At 38.5% G+C, this 22,988-nt stretch overlaps 1 protein-coding gene across 2 annotated transcripts in view; it reads right to left on the bottom strand.

Moving 5' to 3' along the window:
- VPS41 (VPS41 subunit of HOPS complex) overlaps positions 1–22,988 on the bottom strand; it is a 167,783-nt gene that overhangs the window by 104,428 nt on the left and 40,367 nt on the right. For both annotated transcript variants that reach the window (XM_038562670.1, XM_038562671.1), the window contains exon 4: positions 21,087–21,164. In XM_038562670.1, coding sequence (XP_038418598.1) covers positions 21,087–21,164 — 78 coding nt within the window. The remainder of the gene's footprint in view (positions 1–21,086; positions 21,165–22,988) is intronic.

Raw genomic sequence — 22,988 nt, 5'->3', positions numbered from 1 at the left:
TATCTAATTTTTACATATCCTTATTTACTTTTTCTTCTTGATCTATTGAAGACTGATAAAAGCATGTTTCAAAAACTTCCCATCACAACTGCAGTTTTGTCCATTCTTGGTTTTGGCTCAAGGAAAAAAAAAAGATTACTTTGCAAAGCTGTGTTCTACAGCAGATTTCTTTTATAAGACACTAAGAAATGGAAATTATCTACATTTCTAAAAGCAAGGAATATAAATGATGAAAATTAAAAGAACAAATTAAGTCAAAAAATGTATATGTACATTAGGGTGACTTTAGGGTGTCTAAATGGCTTAGTTGGTTGGGCATCAACTTTAGGGTGACTTTAGGGTGTCTAAATGGCTTAGCTGGTTGGGCATCCAACTCTTGATGTCAGCTCAGGTCATGGTCTCAGGGTCATGGGATGGAGCCCTGAGTTGGGCTCCACATTCTGCAGGGAGTCTGCTTGAGATTCTTTTCCTGTCCTTCTGCCCCTCTCTCACTGTTCACATGTGTGCACCCTCCCTCCCTCTCTCTTTTAAATAAGTAAATAAACCTTTAAAAATACAAAAAGACTCTGACTTTATCCGAGAGACGTCAGGTCTTTGCCCTTGGTTTCCGGTAGATAACCTGTGTCATACCTACAGATCCGATAGGAATGTCTTTGTTAAAGGCAAAAGACCTCATAGTCTTTCAATGGGCCATGCCAGAAAGATTAACTTTGTGATTTTAGGTGAGGGCTTTGGATCACAGGGTATCAACCAACCCAGAAGCTGAATTCAACCATGTGGACAACCCATCAACCAATCATGCCTACATAATAAAATCCCAATAAAAATCCTGAACACCAAAGGGAGCTTCCCTGGTTGTCACACATCTATGCCCGGGGTAACATGTCCTGAGGACAATGGAATCTTGTATCCCAGGGTCTGCCCTATGAGACTCTTCTTTCAGCTGATTTTTTTGACTATATCCTTTCCTTATAATAAACTGTAATTGTGGGTATAGTAACTTTCAGTGAGTTCTGTGAGGCCTCTAACTAATTATCAATCATGAGAGTGCATCTGGGAACTTTCTACATCTTGTAGTTGGTGTCAGAAGTCTTCAGCAAATTCACTCATCTGGAAGACTGTGCCTTCAACTCTCACAATTCAGCTAACTCTGGGTAAAGATGATCCCGTGTTTATAAACACAACTGTATTTACAGGTATTTTCACATAGCATATGTGACTGGAAGTAGATACTCCAAAATATTAGCACTGGTTTTATCTAGGTGCTGAGATACTATTACTGTTTAGATTATCCTCTATTTTTTGCTAATTTCTAGGATATATATCTGATTGTAATACAAACATAAATATTTTTAAATGATTATGTAGTCAGTTCTCTAATTTAAAACCAAAAAGATAGCAAAATTTATCTTCGTTGTTAAAGCCGTCACTCTGAGGACCTGCAGCACCTATTTTTACCTAAAGCGACGACTGGGTATCATCACTATGCACATTGGTTTCTATTACTAGTTCCACAATATTTGATAGAGAACAAATAAATAACAGGATTTCAGCATTACAGCTGTCAATGGTACAGGTAGTGGGTCTGGCACCTATAATCATTCCTCACAGAAATAGGAACAAACACCTAACGCGTTTCTGCCATTTCTTCACACCTGAAGTAAACAGTGGGAAAAGGAGAAAAAGGGTACAGAAGGGAAAGTGGAGTGAAGAGTCTTTCTGCAATACTGCCTGTTTTACACACAGAATGTAGAGGGTATGTTTGCAAAGCTAGGACACTGGAGTAGATGTAAACAAGGAGAGGGACCCGAGGAAAAAAGACCAGAGAAAAATGGCCTCAGCTGTATTTTCCATTAGCTACAATTTTATTCCTAATGGAGACATGTTTGGAATTCTGGACAATATAAGTGAGTTTGTTCAAAAATCAATAATGTCAAGCTGACACTATAGAACATATAAAAATGTTTCCTTAATGGAACAAAAAGAGAGGCCTGAGTAAGCAGGAGGGGGTGAGGACTGGCACATACCTTCTAAGCCCAAGTCCACTACAGGTGGTCTCAGGTTCTTAAATTTAAAGAAAAGGCAAAATTACTAACATGTACACCTCATGTGATAATCAATTACCTAATGTAAAAATGCCTGAAATAAATACACTTAGTATGGATTATGTCAGCTCTTCAATTAGGAATAAATTCACGGTCATGGCAAAAGCTGCTCTTAATGGTGTTCTCTGTGGCAACTTCTTTTCCCTCGACACTCCTCATCATCCCACCTTAAGCTATCGGTCCCCCAACAGTGAACCTAAGAAATCAATCTGCTAATGTATAATTTGTAAGGCTCCTCTGACTAACAAATGGATAATTGATTCCTTCACAAATGCTGCATCCCCATGGACACAGAGTGGAATGAATAAGAAACAGAAGATGGATTTCATTTTCGTTCTCTGAGATCCACTAGTTAGCAATCCCAACATCCACATGGTTGCCCAGGCAGCTTCATGCTCTTTAGTCACACTTAGCAAGCAAGCCACACTTACATTACACGTGTGAAAAGCAAACGCCTGTTCTTTCATACTTGGGAAAAGCTCTTTTTACTGCTTATTTTACTCTCTCCTGATGATACACCCTGAGGTGAGCAAGACCTCCACCTGGATTTAAGAAGTCTCTGACAAATACACCTACTCATGAGTTTTCTACAAATCTACAAAACAAACATTTATTTTCTCACTGACTTAGTCTATGGGCAGAACAACCTAACCTTTAACTACAAACTCCCAAATTTTCTCTGTGGCTCTAAGTTCATCTCAGGTTTTTAATACTCAGTATCAGGCTTGAATAGCTGAAGAAGTGCCGATGGTTCACATCTGGCAAACAGTCCCCCATGATACCAACTAGAATCATTCCATCATTAAAATGAGTACGCAGGAAAAGTATTCTTGTGAAGTTTGGAAGATGATACTACCTCCCTAAGCCTTAACAACTATGTTAATTTGAAGTTTATGATGTGATAATCCAGCTTTTAACAGAAGCTGCTGTTTCTGCAGATGAAAGAAAAATGCTTTGTTAGTATCCATTCATTCCAACTTGAGAAATAATTAGTATATTTAAAAAGCTACAAGGTCATTATTTTCCACTATGAATAAAAGAAAAATAGTGGTGAAAGGAGGCACAACTACATAGCAGTTACGTTTCAAATTTTGCCTGATAATGTGGCTGAAATATTATTTATTCTACAAACAACTACTGAGCACCAATTACAAATTGATACTATCAAAAACAGTCCTTTCCACAGAAATAGAAAAAAAAATCCTAAAATGTATATAAAACCACAAGACTCCAAATAGCCAAAGTAATCTTAAGAAAGAAGACTGGCTGGTAGTCAAGCGTCTGCCTTTAGCTCAGGGCATGGTTCCCAAGTCCAGGGATTGAGTCCCACATTGGGCTCCCCTCAAGGAGCCTGCTTCTCCGCCTCTCTCTCTGTGTTTCATGAATAAATTTTAAAAATCTTAAGAAAAAAAAAAGAAAAGAAAAGAAAAAGCTAAGTCATCACACTTCCTGATTTCAAACTATATCACAAAACTATATTGATCAAAACAGCACAGTACTGACATAAACACACACAGAGCAATGGAACAGGATCTAGGGCCCAGGAGTAAACCCACGCATATATGATCACCTTGTATTTCAAGAATACTCATTGGTGAAAGGACAATCCCCTTAATAAGTGGTGGGTAAATTCGATATTCCTTGAAAATGATGGAACTGAACCTTATCTTCTACCAACTGCAAAAAGTAACTCAAAATGCATTAAGAACTTAAAAGTAAGATATGAAACCATAAAAACTCCTAGAAGAAATTATAGGGGGGGGAAAGCTCCCGGATTGTCTTGGTTTTCTGGATTTGACACCAAAAGTTCAAGTAAGAAGACCAAAAATCAACAAGTGGAACTACAGCAAACTGAAAAGCTCTGTACAGCAGACATAATCAACAAAATGAAAAGGCAGTCTACAGAATGGAAAGCAGTATGTGCAAACCATGTATCTGATGCAGGGTTAATATGTAAAATCGACAAGGAATTCATACAATTCAAAAGCAAGGAAACAATCTGATTTAAAAATGGGCAGAAGCCTTCAAATGACATTTCTCCAAAGACATACAAATGGCCAACAAGTACAGGAAAGGGGTTCTATATCACTAATCACCCTGGAAATGCAAATCAAAACCATGATGAGCTATCGTGCCATATCCTAAGAGGACAGCTATTATAACAGATAACAGATGCTGGCAAGGATACGGAGAAAAGGGAACCCTGGTGCACTGCTGGCGTGAATATAAGTTGGTACAGCTACTATGGAAAACAGTGTGAGGATTCCTCAAAAAATCAACACCAGAACTACCACATGATCCAGCAATCTCACTTCTGGGTATATATCCAAAGGAAATGATTCATGATCTCAAAGAGATCTATACTCCCCTGTGTTCACTAGCATTTTTCTTAATAGCCAAGACATGAACACAACTTTAGTGTCCACTGATAGAGGAGTGGATAAAGAAAATGTGGTTATGTATATTTATATAGAATATTCTTCAGCCATTTAGAAAAAAAAAAAACCTGCCATTTACAACACCACAGATGGACCGTGAGGGCGTGATGCTAAGTGAAATAAGTCAGACAGAGAAAGACAAATACTTTATGATCTCACTTATATGTAGAATCTGAATCCAATTCCCAGAACCTGAGTAAGATGGTGGTTTAGGGGTTAGGGAGTGAGGAAATAGGGAAATGCCGGTCAAAGACACAAAGTAATAAGATGAGGAAGGTCAGGGGATGACGTAAGGCACAGCCTAGTGACTGCAGTAAACAACACTGTATGCTATAACCTGAAAGTTAGCTATGAGGGAAGAGCTGTAAGGTTCTCACCATAACGCCATCACCACCAAATGGTAATTACAGGAGGTGAAAGTTAACCTCATTGTGGTAAACGTTTTGAAACAGACAAGTATCAGATCATAACACGGTATACCTTTAAGTTATATAACATTATATGTCAGTTATATTGCAACAATGCTTGAAAAAATAAAATTGCATATTCTAAAAAAGAAGTACTAACCTATTACATAAACAAAGCTGATTTCTAAGTGAAAAGTATTTAAAATAACTTATGTATTAGTTAAAACATTAAGCATAGTTATTTTAAAGTCGAACAATTACATGTCTGCTATTTGAGGTAATGGCCATTATATTCCTAATGCAAGAATTCCAAAATACCCTTCCCGCATCACAAGCTGCTGAACTACAGAGCATTCCCGTAATTCAAGTAGCTTTGTGGTTCACCAAAGCTTTCCACTGATGCTGCAAAACTGTGAGTAAATATAAAATGACTACCTGAAGATACAGAGTACACTGTCTCCATCTCCCAATAGCCTTAATATTCTATAACTTCCACAAAAAAAAAAAAGTTTGCCACTTAAATTTAACTTGCAGTTTAAAGATCAAAAACTGAAATTATCCTATTAGAAAATAAACGTCCCAAGAAAACGATTTAAACTCTAACTAGTGTCTTGAAAATAATCTAAAAGAAGTAAAAACCACTTGAGAACGAGAAGAGAGGAAAGAAGTTCTCCAGAAGAGTCACCTTGTTGGGAAAGAAAAGCATTTTGTCCATTCATTGCGTCATGGCTGTTTTAACACTTGAGCTTAAATTTCCTGCAGTTATAAGAACACTTCTAAATCAGTCTCTGCAAGCCGCTGAAACATTCCTAAGTACTTCAACCTTTCGAGAGTATCATCTAGGGGCGCCTGGGTGGCTCAGTAGGTTAAGCGAGGGACTCTTGGTTTTGGCTCAAGCCATGATCTCAGAGTCCTGGAATTGAGCCCTGCATCGGGCTCCCTGATGCAGAGTAGGCTTGTCCCTCTCCCTGTTTCTCCCCTACTCCCTTTCCCTCTCTCTCAACTCTCGCTCTCAAATAAATAGAGAGCATAGTGTGCCTTGGATGCTCTAAGCTGATGGCAGCACTTGGCCACTGCATCCGACTCATCAAAGCCGGGACAGGGGCCCCTCCCAGCATCGGAGGCCCCCAGTCCCTGGACACGGCTGGCCAGCTGGCCAGGGAGGAGGCCCCCAGTGAGGAGCTGAGGCCCCCACCCCGCTGCCGCTCCCATCAGGGTGAGTACAAGCTCCCAGAAGCAGGAGCGCCGAACGGCCTTCCAGCCTGCAGAAGACTTATTACATCAACATTCGTCCTCTAAATCCTAACCACCTTTAAAAGCACAGGGAGGATTTGAAGGGATTGCCTCTGAAGGAGCCGGCACGCTGCTGATTCCCAGAGCGGTTTTCCTTTCGTTCGACTGCATCTCCCGCCTCTGCCTGCCACATCCCCGCAGGCAGCAGGGGAGGCAGGCTTGCATACGACACGCACACAACACAATCCCTCGCAACCTGGGCACCGATTAAAACACTGCCTCAGTCAGAGGTGAAGTCAGGCTCCTGGTCTACTTTTATTTGTCTTTATTTGGTCCTCTTTCATTTACATGCTGGGGACTGTGCCGGCTGCCAGGTCAACACGGTAAATGTGGTCCTTGCCCTTAGGAGGCGTGCAGGCCACTGAAGCGCGCTGTTCACATTCAAGACCGTGACCTTCCAGGGACGCCACAGACCTGCAGCCATCCTCTGCAGGGAGATGGATGAATGGCAAATTGCAGTCAGAGCTCACTCTCCCCTGAGCGTGCAATGTCCGTTTGCCGAACAGAGCAGACATTCCAGAGAAGCCTCCCTACGACGCCTTGGATAGCTGTCTATAATACTAAATTTGGCAGCTGAGGGAGGAAAATGTTAATAGGAAATCAGTTCTGAGCAACAGCATAAGGAGCCAGCAAAGTTTCTCTTTCTCAGATCCACACCAGAAGAATTGCTGAGCCCAGGCCAGCTACCAGACACTGTACCCAGTCTGTGGTGCTGTTGTAAATCAATCAGCTTTCCTGGAAAACCACTCTTCAAAGCATAAACATTTTCTTATATACATAAATAACCTGTAAAGAAATACAATTGACAGTTTTCAAAATGGTGAAATATACTGTATGAAGTATGATAAAAATTATGTTCTCAAGCCGAGTTAGTATCTTCCTGACTTATACATGTATCCAGCAAAAACATAGAAGAAGGAGGGACAGAGAAAGGAAAGCAGAGCCACCAAAGAAACGCAGTCATCAGGGTATCGCGAGGGAACCGCATATTGGAAAATCTACCCATGAATGCATTTAACTAAAGAGCAACAAATATTACCAAAACCCCTCTCTGATAAAAGAGTATTAAATGAAAAGTGGACACACAGTGCCTGCTTTCAAGGTGTTTGTGTACACAGTCTGTGATTCCAGCACTTTGTGACACTTGTATTTTATAAGTTAACACATGAAACCACGGAGCATTTATATGACTAGTCCACAACCTATTTGACCTGAGAACAGGGGTTGTGTGTTATCATTCTTTATATCCTTTGCACATACTCAGAAATGTTTACTAAGGGAATAAGAAGCAATCAGTGAATGAATATGTGAAAAAGGCACTCTTTCATGTGGGGCCATCAAGAAAGTTGTCACAAAAGAGGTAGGACACTGAGCATTTCCACAGGCAAAGACAGGGGAGCACATTCCAGCAAGAGCCAAAGGACAAAGTCTGGATAGAGCATGGGCCACGATGAGGGAAAGAAATACTGTAGCAGAGACAGGGGAAGCCTGAGAGCTGCAGAGAGAAGCTCTGTTTTATTCCACAGGCATCAGGAGGCACCCAGGTGTTTTCAGGGAGGGGAGTAACAAAATCCCAGCGTTCCCCTGGGAAGACTGTCTGGACAGCTGTGCGAGGGATGGATTGGGGGCGGGGGGCACGAGGCAGGGAGATCGGCTGGGTTTCAGTGTAATAACCCAGGTGAGATTCAATAAAGACTTGACCAATAGTGGTGGCAATATAAAGAATGAGCAAAAGAAAGAACAAGCTCAGAGAAGAATCTAGGGGATATACAAGGTAATGGAGGCACATGATGGAGGATAAACGTCACATGGTTGGAAGTAAATCCCGAGGAGAAGACAGGGCCTTCTAAAGACATGATATCTAACGGGCCTGGAAAAGCCTTGTCTCTGCAGTAAAGCAAAGATGGGCTTTTTCTTGGCTATAGTATTTAGATTCGTAAAGAGACTATTATCTTGTCTAGCCCACTCGATCCTACTGATAAAGAAACAAGGACTTCCAAAAGATAGATGGTCTAATTCAAGGGCAGAACCTTGCTGGGGCCAGTGTAAGTGCTGTCAGGCCAGGGAGCCAGGCCTCAGCAGAGAAGGGGCAGAGCAGTCCCTTCTGTCCCTATGGTAATTCACAACACAGATGTCTCCATGCATGCACAACCCAAATTATCTAAATTATTTCAAATAGTACTTTAGCATAGAAATAAGTACTAGTGTTTTAACCCAAATATGCTTGGCTGAAAGGGGACATCATGAACAGAGTATCCTCTACAGGTGGCCATGGCCCTGAAGTTCCTAGCCTACAGGCTTCTAATGCTACAACTTCAGAAAATAAAATTCAGTTTCCCCCAGAGAACGTTGCCCTAGAGCATATAAGTTTTTTCTTTAAGAATTAATGCAACAGGGCAGCCCGGGTGGCTCAGCGGTTTAGTGCTGCCTTCAGCCCAGGGCGTGACCCTGGAGACCCAGGATTGAGTCTCACGTCAGGCTTCCCGCATGGAGCCTGCTTCTCCCTCTGCCTGTGTCTCTGCCTCTCTCTCTCTCGCTCTCTCCTCTCTGCCTGTGTTTCTCATGAATAAATAAAATCTTAAAAAAAAAAAAAAAAAAGAATTAAGGTAACAGAAATGGGATTGTCATCCCTGCAACCACATAACTAGAAAAGAAACAGGCACATTACTAGTCTTTAGAATTAAGGCTTGGAGGGCTACCCCCTAGACAGCCCAAGTCCTAAGCATCTGCTATGCCATACTTTGAAGGACAAACTTCATCACCAAAAGCAGGTCCAGAAAACCCAACAAAATGCAAATCCATGACGACTGCAGAGCTGATATGAACATCTCACCAGGGCCCACGGATAACCTTGTATAATTCTCGATATGTACATTAATGATAACATCAATGATTAAGAAAAATTCTCTTAGGAGTAAAGATGTTCTTACTTTCTCTTTCATTTATAACTGAATAATAACAGCAACAATGCTGTTGGACAATGCATTCTACTTACCTTAAAACAACATCTGAGAAAGTAAAGACTTTGTGTTTCCACAGGTTGAGGGAAAAAAAAAAAAAAAAACCCACTTCTCTAAAAAGGCCAGCACATATGGTTTAACTAACAGAGACCAAGTTATTAATCACATAGAAAATGCCTTATTTTTCAGACATAAGATAAAGAAGGACCGTTTAAAATTTCACCAATGCAGCTGTACTTTCATCATAGAAATTGTGATAACACTCTCTAGCACAAAAACTTTATCAATTCTCCATTAAGGCATTTCCCAAGTAGACTGTCATCTCTCAACAGTTCTCAAAAGAAGCACCCTGTAAACGAAGTTGCAATGCCTCTGCACTAAAAAGAAACTCTTAAAGTCAACTCACAAGACCTGCACTGGGGACATTTCACAGAGCATCATTATAGAAGTAAGCGTGCTCCTACACCACCATAGAAAATAAACCTACTGGTGACATGCTATAAAAGGGACCCACGCCCCAAATAAACAAAGGATCGGATGGAGCAGGCTGCAAAATCAGTAAAAAATGAGTGTGCTGTGGAAGTTTCTCTTTCTTCTCTCCTTTTTCCTATTTTTCCTTTCCTTCATCCCTCCCTCTTCTAACTTTGTATGCCCTAGATACAAGAAACAGCATTAAAGTGAATCACATAAATGAACTAAACAAATAACAGTTCTTTCAGCAAGCGTCATAAATGGCAGAAACCAGATGCTTGGCTTGATGTGGTTCCTCATGATAGGTAACACTGAGCCTTGCACTAATATTTGACATGTGTATCTTAAAAGATCCTCAAATTAATCACAAGCTCAGGGGTGGGATATGCTGCACGTTTCACACAGAAAGAGTGAAAGAGAGGTTTAAGTAGCCTGCCTGAACCAATGAACATGGGGAGACTGACCCCCAGCTCAGCTGGCCGCCACAGCACCACATTACCTAACCCCTGCCTTGGGACCACAATCTGCCAACTCCAGAACCTGGCCAGCCTCCCTTCTGCTGGGCATCACTGCCCTGTCAGCCTTCACCTCCAAAAATCCCATCAGCACTTCTCTTCCCACATCTGTTCCAGGGCAGCTGCGTTTCCCAATAATGCAACCGAGTCAAGGCCTAAAGGGAAAGAAAATGTGAAGCCAGCAGGTTCAGGGGGTGGCAAATTTTTGTGTAATTTTTCTTTTCCCTGGCAAAGCAAGAACTGCAGACTCCATCTTGATACCAAGGAATAAATCATCCTCCTCTTCACAGAAGTGAGGGTTTTTTTTTTCTTGAGGAAGAACGAAGAATTAAATGTAAAAAAGGAAAACTTTATACAGAGTATATCTTTATGACTTAGTAGGGGCAAAATAGTTTTCCCTCAGAAGACATAAAAAAGTACAAACTATAAATGAATTGATTAATATGTATTTATTGCATCCAAAGTTTCTGAACTGAAAACATCACAAATGTGGAATTAAAAGATAAACCAATGACTAGAAGGCATATGTCACTCATCTGACAAAATGTGTCCAGACTCTTTCATCTGCCACCTGAAGAGAGTGCCCAATTCCCTGGCCGCCACCACCATCTAGTGTCTGGTACTCATCAGACTTTTAAATGTTTGGTCATACTGATGAGTGTAAAATGGTATCTATTAGTTAAGAAAATTTCACATTTTCTCAACTATTCCATCAGTACTAGAGAAATTGGGCTCCTTTTCACATGGTTATTAGAGACATTTAGGGTTCTCCATCTGAGAACTTCCTGTTTATCTCTCTGCCCAGCTTCTTTCTGGGTTGTTTGTATTTTCCTTATTGATTAGAGTTCGTGGTAGAAGTAATATTTTAACAAAAATATGCAGTTAAAATTTGCTACAAACACCCTGTGATTACAGCTTTTACAGAACTTAAAAGTATCAAGACAAGTGTATGAACAAAAACAATAAAGTTCAGATTTAAAGTATTAATTTAGTGTGAAAATGGATGTTATCCTAAAAGCAAATCATCAGTGTTTCATTTAATAGAAAGATTTATCGGCAACTGTTAAATGTGACTTGCAGTGACTTCTGATTTTGAGCCTTCTTCACACAATCCACCCTGATCAATGTTGTTATTTTTCCTTGTAAACAGTGAACTTTTTAATTACAAATCAATTTAGAACTTTACACACATACCAATGAAGTATACAAACTAACAATTCTCAAAAGAGTAAACAGCCTCATTAGTAACAAGAAAAATACAAAGTAATCAATAAATTCCCATTTTCTAGAAATCTAAGTGGCAAAGAACTTTTGAATAACAGCTAATGCTGGTGACAAGATACAGTGAGGTACTCTCATGTGGGGCTGGTGGGAGTACAACTAGGTAAAATCTAAGTATATTGAAAGGCAGCAGCTGTAGCAAAACCTTATGAGCATTCACAGCATCTGAACCAGTGATTTTTTTTACCTCAAAGATGTGTTCAAAGGAAAGACTCAGTCACCAGATTCCTCAGCCCACCCAAGGACGTTCACCCTGGTATCACTTCTAGGTTGAGCATCATTCAGTTACTGTATAAGGCACTAGAAAGTTGGCTCCTGGAGAGTAACAGACCAGCTTTTTACTCTAAGAAATTCTATTAAAGTGGGGCTCCCTCCTTCCCACATCCAATACCTACTCCTAACTCAAGCCTGGCCAGAGTATCTTACTAAGCCACCTGTAGCCACTGCTTCAGGTACAAGCATAAACCCCATTAGGCCCATGAAAGCCCTTCCTGGTAGGTTTTTGCCAGTTACTGAAGAAGTCCTATGTCGCTTATGAGGATGACAGTGCTGTGACATCAGTGTTGGGCTGTGGGCCGACCATGGTGCCTGCTAGATAGTGAGCCTATTCCAGAGATGGATACTGTGAGACAGTGTTGAGCCTGGTATCCCCACTTCAACTTGATTTACAACAGAAGCCAGTATTTCCCACTGTTAAACCTGGCCAAGCTGGGTTTCCATCCCTGGGCAAACAAAGTGCCCTAATGTATTAATTTGTTTCCACTAATGTAAAACGGAATTAGATGATTAGACTACCTCACCACCCAATAGGGCATTTAATCCTGAGATAAAACTCTATTTTAAAAGTAGAAAAACTCTGGTAGACTTTCTGCCAAAAAGGTAGCTAGACCCCAACAAGATACTTAGCACAGAAGCTACTCATTCCATTATTTCAGACAAGCCCATTTTTACACCATCTGAGAGTACCCATGCTATGGAGAAATGGAAAACAAATACTCATTGATCCACTGACTGCACTCTCAGTCACTGTATCATTTCTATAAAAGGTCATTCTCCTCCCAAAAAGGGATATGCAATACAGAGCATATTACTTATGTAAAAAGAACCTAAACAGGAAAAATATATTGATATATTGGCAAAATTCTTCCACCTGTCACAGAAGCTAAAATTTTGGTATTTTCTCCAGCCATATATTTCATTGGTCAGAAACAAGGAAGTTATGCAAAAACTTATAGAAGACAATATTTTTCTTTTGACTCATAATTTAAAGAAAAGCCAAAGAAGAAGCCAGTAATTAGATAATCTAGATCCCATTCTGTATGGTGCTGTTTATAATGTCAGGCACTTTAAAGAATACCCACAATTTGGGCTTCCATAAATGGAAATAACAAATATTTTGATATATAAATGTCACCTCTTAAAACACATTATTCCATTTTTTCTGTAGCTTGTCTTTTCATAGTTATTAATTTTAACAGCTTTACTCAGATACAATTGAAACACAATAAACTGCCATATTTAAAGTGTAAATTTGAGAAGTCCTGACATACATATGGACTTGTGAAATCTTCCCCAAAATCAATATAATGAATATATCTATCAGCCCTGAAAGTTTCCTCATGCCACTTTATAAGCCCTCTGCCTCTCTCAATGCAATCACTTATCTGCTTTTTGTCACTATAGATTTGATTGCATTTTCCAGTGTTTTATATAAATGCAACCATACAGTAGGTAAGCTTTTCAGTCTGACTTCTTTCACTTAGCATGACAGATCTGAGATTCATGCATGTTGTAGCACGTTATCAGTAGCTCATTAATTAAATTTAATTAAAATAAATTTTAATTAAAAAAATAAATAAATTTTAATTAATAAAAATTAATCCTTTTTATTAATAAGTAGAATGCCACTGTATGGATATACCACATTTTGTTTATCCATTCCTCTGTAGACGGACATATCGATGGTTTCCACGCTGGGGGCTGTGACAAAATAAAACTGACATGAACATATATGTGCAAGCCATTGTACAAGCATATGCTTTCATTTCCTCAGGGTAAAAAGAAGAGAGCATAGGGTGGGTATTATGTTTAATGCTTCTGAAAACCACTAAACTGCTTTTCCAAAATCGTTCTACCACTTTTCATTTCCACAGCAGTGTATGCGAGTTCCAGTTTTTCCACATGCTTACGGACACCTAGTATGGTCAGTCTTTGTCACATTAGCCATTCTAAGAGGTTGTTGGTGGTATATATTCTTCCATTTTACTTAGTTTTTAATATGAATTTTTCCCTTGCTATCAATTTACACTAACAAAACCTAATTGGTACTCCCAGAAGTATTAAGTTCCTCCTTACTAGAAGTATAAAAAAAAAGGACTCATCAGGCAAATGACAAGAATGCTTTTCAAGAATTTCATGTCTTGGGTGGAGAGATGACAAAATACCCTGCAGATTCCCAATTATCATAACATATCATGATTCTATCAAATAAAAAATACTTGTGAATTTCAGCCAAATAATTTCTAGAGAAGGCTAATAAAGCAAAGCTATTCGAATGGAAAATGAGAGCTTGTTTAAGGAAAAAGTAATATACTACTAATTCAAGGTATAAATTATTTGTTATCAAGCTATACACAGACACTCATATGTTGCCCATATATAAAAACCCCTGCCTTCTGGGCCATGACGTATGATTTACCATCACACTTTAATGGTTTCATTTCACTTCTTAAACACTCCCAATCCCAAAGCCAGTCACCATGAAGACACTTCCCTTCTCTCTCCTTTGGCCCTTCTGCCAAACCTGCTGAAGTCTCTCATTACATCTCATCATTTTTTCCCTTTCCATTCCCCAACTCTCAAGCCACTAGTGGAAAAAACAAAATATATATATAGGTAAAAAGGCTGTGATAAATGTTCCCTGCCCTTTCAGATTCCCTGTTTCGTAAGAAGAATGCATCACCCTGTCCAGACTCACTCCAACAATCGAAAAATGCTCACTTGAAATTTTCAGCTTCTCCCACTTGCAAAGTTAATCACACCTCCTGAGCCTCCACACGGTTTATAATCCTTTCGATGTGCTCACTTTTTGATAGGCACCTGACTCCCAAGAAGCAGCACCAGAATGGAGGACCCACTCTACTACAGAATGGAATCCACAGGTTCTCTGCCAGGCCCCCAGTCGACTACCCAGTTCAGAGTCATATTCCAAAAAGTTAAAATCATTACAACTCTGACTTTGAAATGTGTGGAATTCCAGGATGATACCATTCAGTGAAGAAATACTTTAAATTTCAGCTATTTAAGGGGTATTTGCCCAAATGCAGTTACCACCAAAAAGTCCTATATTACAACATTTTGCAAGCATAACACTGTAAATGTTCTAAGTGAGAGAAGAATCCTTAAAGTTGAATATGTTTTCTTAGACCTCTGTGCATAGATGCTACCAAAGTTATCAAGCTACCTATAAAAAATCCACAAACTGGAGATGATTTAATACAAAAATGCATAAAATTGAAAATAAGATTTTCCTTGGCATCAGTTAGAATGATTTCCACTTAAGTAATTCTTAACTCATTTGACACATTTCTTATCTCTCAAAATACAGAGTCCAAATATAGAAGAAGTCCAAATATAGAAGGTGTTCTTTCAACACCTAAGACTCTGAGACCTGTCAATCAGCCTTAGACAGATATTACAGACACTAGCACATTTGAGTCAACAATGTACCACTTTGATAATATCAAAAGATACATGCCATGCTTCCCAAGTAATGATGCCACATCTGGCAGAGCATACTATAGATGGGATTTACTTCAGGTTGATAAGTAAGTGCCATGAGACCAAGAGGAGAGCAGAATTTCTTTGTTAAATGCTTACATTTTTAGATCTGCTCTAAGGGTTCTTTTAATGAAGAAGTCACCCCAATATTATTCTGACCCCATAAGGAGCCCAAAATAGATGGGCTCCTCAGGGCAATAACAAATGCATGGTATCTGTATTCACTCTCAAATAAATGGTCATGTCCATATGATTTCCCATAATGTAGACACAACAATCCAGATATGGCAAAGAAAGGTATAAAGCAGTCCAGGTATAAGGAAGTTTACAGATTTGAAATTATTAGAGCTCAGCCAACTTGTATCAATTCCTCATTATTTGTCAGTTTTTATGCTGAGCACCAAGGATGCAGAGATAAATTACTCACAGAAACTGCCCTCAGGAAGCTCACATTCTATGGGAAGAATGACAGATGCTAAATAATCTCAACAAAACTACCACATGATCGAGATGCGGCAATAACACAAAGGAGGAAGAGATCAAATCATGCTGAGGATAAAAGGTATTTGTGAATATTATAAATGCAGTCTAAGAAGCTTAAGAGAACACTAAGTTTTTCAGGATTACCTTAGCCAAGAGATAAAAGGGCAGATAAGCCCTTTTCCCTGAAACATGAAAAAAAGATGGATGATCCTACAAACAACATTTACGTCTCAGTGACACAGGAAAGAGGAGCTGATCTATATCAGAAATGAACTCCTCTAAGCCAAAGAAAGCAGAAGGGCAGGAGCGCAATCTGAAAGATGGCCAAGTTCCAAAGGCCAGAGATAGAAATGACACCATGGTCATTCACAGGCCAGGAACCAATCACACGAACACCCCTTCACACTCAGGTAGGGGAAATAACCTGATCAGAATGTCTAGGTATGTGAAGGAGGTCTCGAATACACAGGGCAAGCAGGCATGTAGAGAGCAACGGAATACAGACCGGAAGCAGCTCCAGTCCTATTTCCTTCAGGCTTCCGTACCTGGCATCTTTTATATCTAGAATGATCTAAGTCTCCTGAGCTTCTAAACTCTGATGACTTTCTGCATTATCCAGAGTGACTAGGAAAAATCTACACACATGTTAAACACTTAATAAATACTACTGAATAAAAGGGTTAATTTCCAAAAGTAGAAGTTTAGGTTCAAATCTCAGAAGAAAGAATGGAACTAACAGAAAGAAAGATGAAAGGCATTCCAGAAAGATGTGATGAAAAGCATGGAAGCAAACATGCATGTCTGAGGCAATACTCAGAAAATGGTGAGCGTATCAGAATGATTGGAGGACAAAGAAACTAAAAGGAAGATCACAAAGGTAGGTTTGGCCACTTGACCAACCAGGGTCCTGAGTGCTGAGCTAGATAGAGTAACAACTCCACCTGGGAAGTCACCCAGTGTTTTTGGAGACAGGAACTAGACTGATGGGGGCGAGAGCAGGGGATAAACAGAAACTAGGACCCTCTAGGAAAGGGATGTTAAGTTACTGTCCTGCAAATCTACTTTAAATTCTGCTAGAGATCAGAGATTTTATTAGCATATGAACATGAGGAAGTATGAAAGATTAGCAGTAAGAAATACAGTATGTTAGTTTAATCCTAAATTTAAAAAAAAAAATAAAACAACAGGAATAGAAACATCAATAGACTCTGCTATCTGTGGAGTTCAAGGAGAATCCTGAACCTACCTCTTAAGAGATTTAGTTAAAAAAAATTGGTATTTATCTTAATACAAAATGCCCAATAAGCCCCTGTTCTGTTTTATTTTGTTTTCTTATCCCTTTCCTTTTGTAACCATCCATTTTATAGGTATTTATCTGATATCTCCTGCCACGGCACCGAGACAGCAAAGCCGTATCATTTTCCATTTCAAGCAAAAGAAGAAAAACACATGAAGGTAAACAGCAAAAATTTATGTTTGGTCAGTGGAGTTCTCTGCTCTCCCTCTAGTGCACTTAAAAGAACAAAGATTTAAAACATATGGAATAATGCTCCAAAATAACTTGTTCATTGCTTCCAAGTAAGCACTCCTAATCAGTAAGCCATAAGTTAATATGCTTAGGAAAGTGGAAGGTATTTAAGAGAAAGTAACTACAATGATTTAATGGCATTATACGGGCACAAATACTATGTGGACATTTAAAAGATATTCGCAATCCCCTAAGAATTTTGAAGTCCTATGTTATACACCGTGTAAGCATTAAGACAGCCATTATTCGGGGGAATATGGCCTGATCTATATTAAAGGCAATTCTCTTAGCAACATGAGCACTTAATTTGAAAAGCTAGGCCTTTCATTTGACTCTGTGAGTTAAGGAGAAGTGAACTTTATCAATTAAGTCTGCATTAATATAAACTGATATCTAGCAATGACCTCTAAAAAAAATCCACCTCTGTCATTAAAACATTAACATATCTGGATATTTCTTTTAAGTATCCTGAAATATGACTATCGACATGCAAAAATAAGGCAACATTTCAGTGGTTTTCACTCTCAAGCAACAAAATAACAGTCAGAGATAGCTGGGTAACACAGAATCCTCTCTATCTATATTTTTAATGTAATTGTAGAAGAATATACAGGTGTAGGAATAATCTCAGTGACGTGATCCATTCATATAAAGATTCCTGTACAGGAGACCAACTTACCAATTTGCTCATATTTAGAAGTGAGGAGAAGAGTTGCTTCAACAGACAAAGGATAATTTGAATTCTGAATTTTGCTCAAGGTCAGATACATACAAGTGTACAGGTACTTCTGTGTATATATTATTGAGGCAAAATACAGACTAAAGAGCACAAATCTCTAATATACAGTTCAGTGAGTTTTACATATGTATATATAGGGGAAGCTATCACAATAGAAATTATTACCACCACTCCAGAAGATTCTCCTGTGCTCTCTCCCAGGTCAAATAATAATATCTGACTTCTACTGCTATAGTTTAGTGTCACCTTTTCCTGACCATCATATAAAAGGAAGCATTCAGCATGTACACATTTGTGTCTGGCTTCTTTGGTTGACCATTAAGTCTGTGAAATTCATCTGTGTCGTTACACGTACAATCTGTTCTTTTTAATTGCTCAGAATATACCACAATTTACTTATCCATTCTATGAATGATTAATATCCGAGTGGTTTCTAGTTTGGAGCTATTATGAATTAATCAATATAACACTCTTTTATATGTATGTTTTGTGTGTGAGTGTGTGTGTGTGTGCGTACATACACATTGCACTCATTTGTCTTGAATGTATACCTACAAGTGGAACTGCAGGCCACATAGTATTTCTCCTGAAATATTAATGAGAAAACAAATATCTTTCTTCAACATGCTGAATGATCTGTTTATTTCTTTTACCTCATATGTATTTAAAATAAAGTCAGACCGCCTCTAGTGCAATAATGATTCCATCTCAGCTCAAATAGCAGAATCCCTTGGGAACTTTGTTAGAGATTCCTGCACGCCCCCACCCTTGTGCCAAACAAAACTACCATGATCAAAACTATAAATGCAGTGACTGGGGTGAAGAGATATTGCGTGTGGGAATAAACATTATGCAAACATAAGGTATTATTATCTTATCTAATTTTCATTTGTTTCAATTATTCCCACTTAGAAGTGAAAACTAAAGTTGAAAGTGTTTATTCATTAATTTTTAAAAATATGTGTTCACTCTCACTGCATTTCTAATGAAGAATAAAGTTTTGGATTAAAATGGCAACCATTATATTCAAAGAAAAGCAGCAAATTCAAGTCATACTAGTATTTTTAGAATCGAAAGAATCCTTTTTTAAAAGGAGTGATACTGAGCCCCACAAAGCAATCAGATCATCAGATACAGGAAAATAATATAGTAAAAAAACTCGGAGATGAGAAGCTGTAGACTATGGTTTCTTTTCAACAGAGGGCAATATGAAACTTGTCACATGAAAGCCATAAGCCTACTATGGTAATAATGGTCATGAAGAAGCTAGGGTCTCATGGAAAACTTCTGTAGAAGACTATCAAATTCTTTGATAAGGTAAACATAATACCATCAAACCAACTTCCTCTCCTGCCAGGAAAAGAAAGGAAAGGAAAAAAAAAGGGGGGGGGGGCAGGTTGACAGGCAAGGTTCTAAAGAACTTCACTTTCAAGATGCCATACAGATAGACTGGAAAAAAAAAAGGGGGGGAAACAATGTGGGCAAATTTAGAGATGATACCATAAATTACCTAAAAGAGGATACAGGATATACTTGACATAAAATTGACATCAAAAAGGATAAGGGAAGGCTCACACTGAGTAGACACAAAGACTGAATGAATGAGTGAACAAACACAGGAATAAACTCCTCTAGCATTTTTCTTGGCCTCCCTTTTGGCAATGGACCCAGCAGGTATACCCATGAACCTCAACAATCAAGCACTGTAATTTCTACACAATATTTAAAGGACGTCTTTAGAAGCAGAGCATCACATAATCCTCTACCTAGAGCAGAAAGTTCAAGAGACCAGTTGGGTGAGATTTTTTTGGTTGTTCCTTTTTGCTTTTTGTTTGTGTTTGCTTTTATGGTGAGGAGATACAGATAACACCCCAAAAAAGAGTTCTTCCCAGCATCAGCTACACGTTCTTGAATGGATGGCGACTGAAAGAACAAACGTTTAAGTCACTAAGATGGGTGTCTAGGAGGTACAGGGAGGTTCCAACATTTATTCCTCTTGTCTGAAAGATGCTGAAGCAAAACAAGAACCCACAATTTGCCTAAGGTAGTAGTATGATTAGCGGGCCTGAGTCCCTTCCTGGACTATTATTCCCAAGATTCTGTCAACATTCAGTGGTTCAATTTCTTTTAAGGAAAATGAAGCAACCTATTCCTTTCATATACAATGTGCCAACTTCAGAAACTGTGGTCTCCTTTATAAACTGCACCAATGCCTTATAATAGATCAGTCTTTCAACAAGTGCTCATGCTGTCTTTGAAAAAGTATTGCCTGCCCCTCAAATGAGCACCCTGTTCACTCCGAATGTTCACACGCACACAACCACAGACGCTCTTGAAACTTTCAAGGTACATCTTAAACACCAGGGTCAAGCTTCAAATTCCACCTTTCCTTCATCCTCGATTATTCCAAATCACAATTAAAAAATTAAAAAGCCTAGCTCTTTAATCGATATAATCCCCTAAGTATCCAAGCACCAAAACATTCACATAAAATATTAGCCTTCTATATTTAGAAGAAATAAACTGAACCAGCAAGGTGATCAATCAATCTTCAATTACCTTTGGCATCTACAGAAGATGGTGAGACATGTACTGACAATTGACCAAATGAGGGGGCTTCACACTTTAAGGATTTCACAACTTCCCCTGTATATAAATTAGGGCCAGTATTCACTAATAAAAGCAGTTATTCTTCTTTTAATAACAATTCGCCTAGAGATTCCACACTGTTCTAATTTAAAAGAACACATATAGAAGCATTTTAATATTCCATTTAAGGCAAAATGACTACAATTAAAGAATTACAATTCAATGGATTTATAAAAATAAATTTTTAAATGGGGTTTACATAGAAAGATATGCAGTTAAAATATTAAATGTATAGACCTCTTTCACTTTTCGTTCACCTTTATAAATTTTTAGCATATACTATAAAATTCAGAGTTACTCTGATTCTAAGTACTCTGATTTAATTGACAAAGGCACTTTCTTTAGATTATTACCACAAACTGCTAAAACCAATACTGTAAAGCACAAATTTTCAGCACAAAGTCTAGTTCATACATTATTTCATACTGTATACTTACTACATCAAACTTCTGAGTGATGTTCCCCTGGACATCAAGTAAATACACCTTGCCATAATGTGTGCCCAGTGCCAAAAACTGCAAGAAGGACAGAGAGGTCAGTTTGTTAATGTGCCATTAGTATACATTTAGTAAATCAAACCATTTTCAAAGTCAAGACTCTGAATGTGTAAGTGATCTGCAATGCCTTGGAAGATATGCACTCCTTGGAGAAGGCTTGTTTCCAGCTGCAGGGAAATAACAGAACAGGGCCTATTTTATTGTGAGAGTGCAAGCTAGCTGTCAGAATGACTCATGAGGACCCTCATCCACTGACAACTAACAGTGTGTATGCAGTCTGTACACAATGCCTGATGGAGTGAGGCCACAAATTCCACTGCAGCCAGGAAAGCACAATCAGCCTACAGTTGAGCTCAGAGTCAGAAGGGAATGATCAAACCCCCCTTAATTTATAGCAAAAATGTAAATCTGTGCTAGCATTTAAGTTTAACAAATATATACACATGACAAAGTATGACTGTTTTTTAGAAAAGAAAATCTAAGTTATGCCGAGAGATAAAAAAGCTTGGAAGTATTTACATTATCATTTAGCATTTAGATACCTCTATAAAAGTTAATGTAGAATACAGAGTGTAAATGTTTACATTCTAATGCAAGAAAAAAAATCCTTTCCTGCCACAAAATAACCAATGAGCTACATATTCATTTTATGATAAGAAATAGTTGAAATAGTTTGTAACTTCCACTGTTCCTTTAATTCTTTGAACTAACCCTAAACAAGCACGAAGAAACTTTAGGACTACCTGAAATATGACATGAGATTTTTTTTCTTCTTTACTTCTTTCAGCATTACTCAAATGGTTCCAAATTCTATGTATTTCATTGCAAGTGAGCATGCTTCATTGCAACCTATAATGAAATGCTCAAATTTACAGGCGCTACTAAGCGTTTCAGTCAAGCAGCACAATCTTTATAAAAATAACCTTACAGAAAGTCCAGATTTAAAAGGATTTTATCAAAATGGAATTGCTTAAAATGAAATTTCAGTTCAGGCACTTAAAATATGAAGCTACATTAAAGAGAAGTCACTAGAAGGGAAAGAAGGGGTTCATTAGAAATTCATCCCCTGCAATGCCTTTCACTCCTGCAAGGTTGCCTTTTTTCAGGAAGAAAAAAGTCCCCAGGGGAAAAAAATCAATACTGGTTAATAAAACATCAGGTGTGCAGACATAACTAGGTATGACGATTCCACCACACAGGCCTGCCTGAATGCACCGGGTGCCATGCCGATTACTCATCCAGGGCAGACAGCAAGCCTGCTGGAAACAGGATGCCTGGGCCCAGCAAAGGAAGGGGCAAGAGGTAATTCTAGGGGGAAATTAGTCTGAATATTTAAACCAAACTGGGACATTGCCTTCAAAGTGAAGGAACATTCTAATCAGAAACAGAGGACTCAGATGGCTCAGATGGTTGTAATTTTTTCTCCACGGTGACTCTGACAATATTTGAATAATAATTTAAAAAAACCATGCATAATACTAACTAAAAACAAACATCTGCCTCTCTCCAAGGCTATGATAAAAAAAATGAACCTTAAAAGCTCACTGCACCCCAAATATTCAACAGTATTGATTCTTTTTTTTTTTTTTTTTTTTTTTTTTAACAGTATTGATTCTTCTCATAAAAAGAAAAGGGGCTTGGATCCTAAAAATGCTTCAGTACTGGGTGATTCTCTAATACCTCTGTGAAGGCCATTCTTGAACTTCCAATGATACTTACAATGATTCTATCAAAAGTTTTAAAAGTTCTATGCAGAGTACCCAAATATTATTAATTCCTTTCCTTTTTCCTTTTTTGAAATTACTAGCTTGATTCATTTAATATTTAAGATAGAAAACAAAG

This window comes from Canis lupus, chromosome 18 (genome assembly GCF_011100685.1).
Source record: "Canis lupus familiaris isolate Mischka breed German Shepherd chromosome 18, alternate assembly UU_Cfam_GSD_1.0, whole genome shotgun sequence".
NCBI lineage: Eukaryota > Metazoa > Chordata > Mammalia > Carnivora > Canidae > Canis > Canis lupus.
Note: the sequence above shows the minus strand (reverse complement) of the source record. Positions and strands in the feature narration are given on the sequence as shown.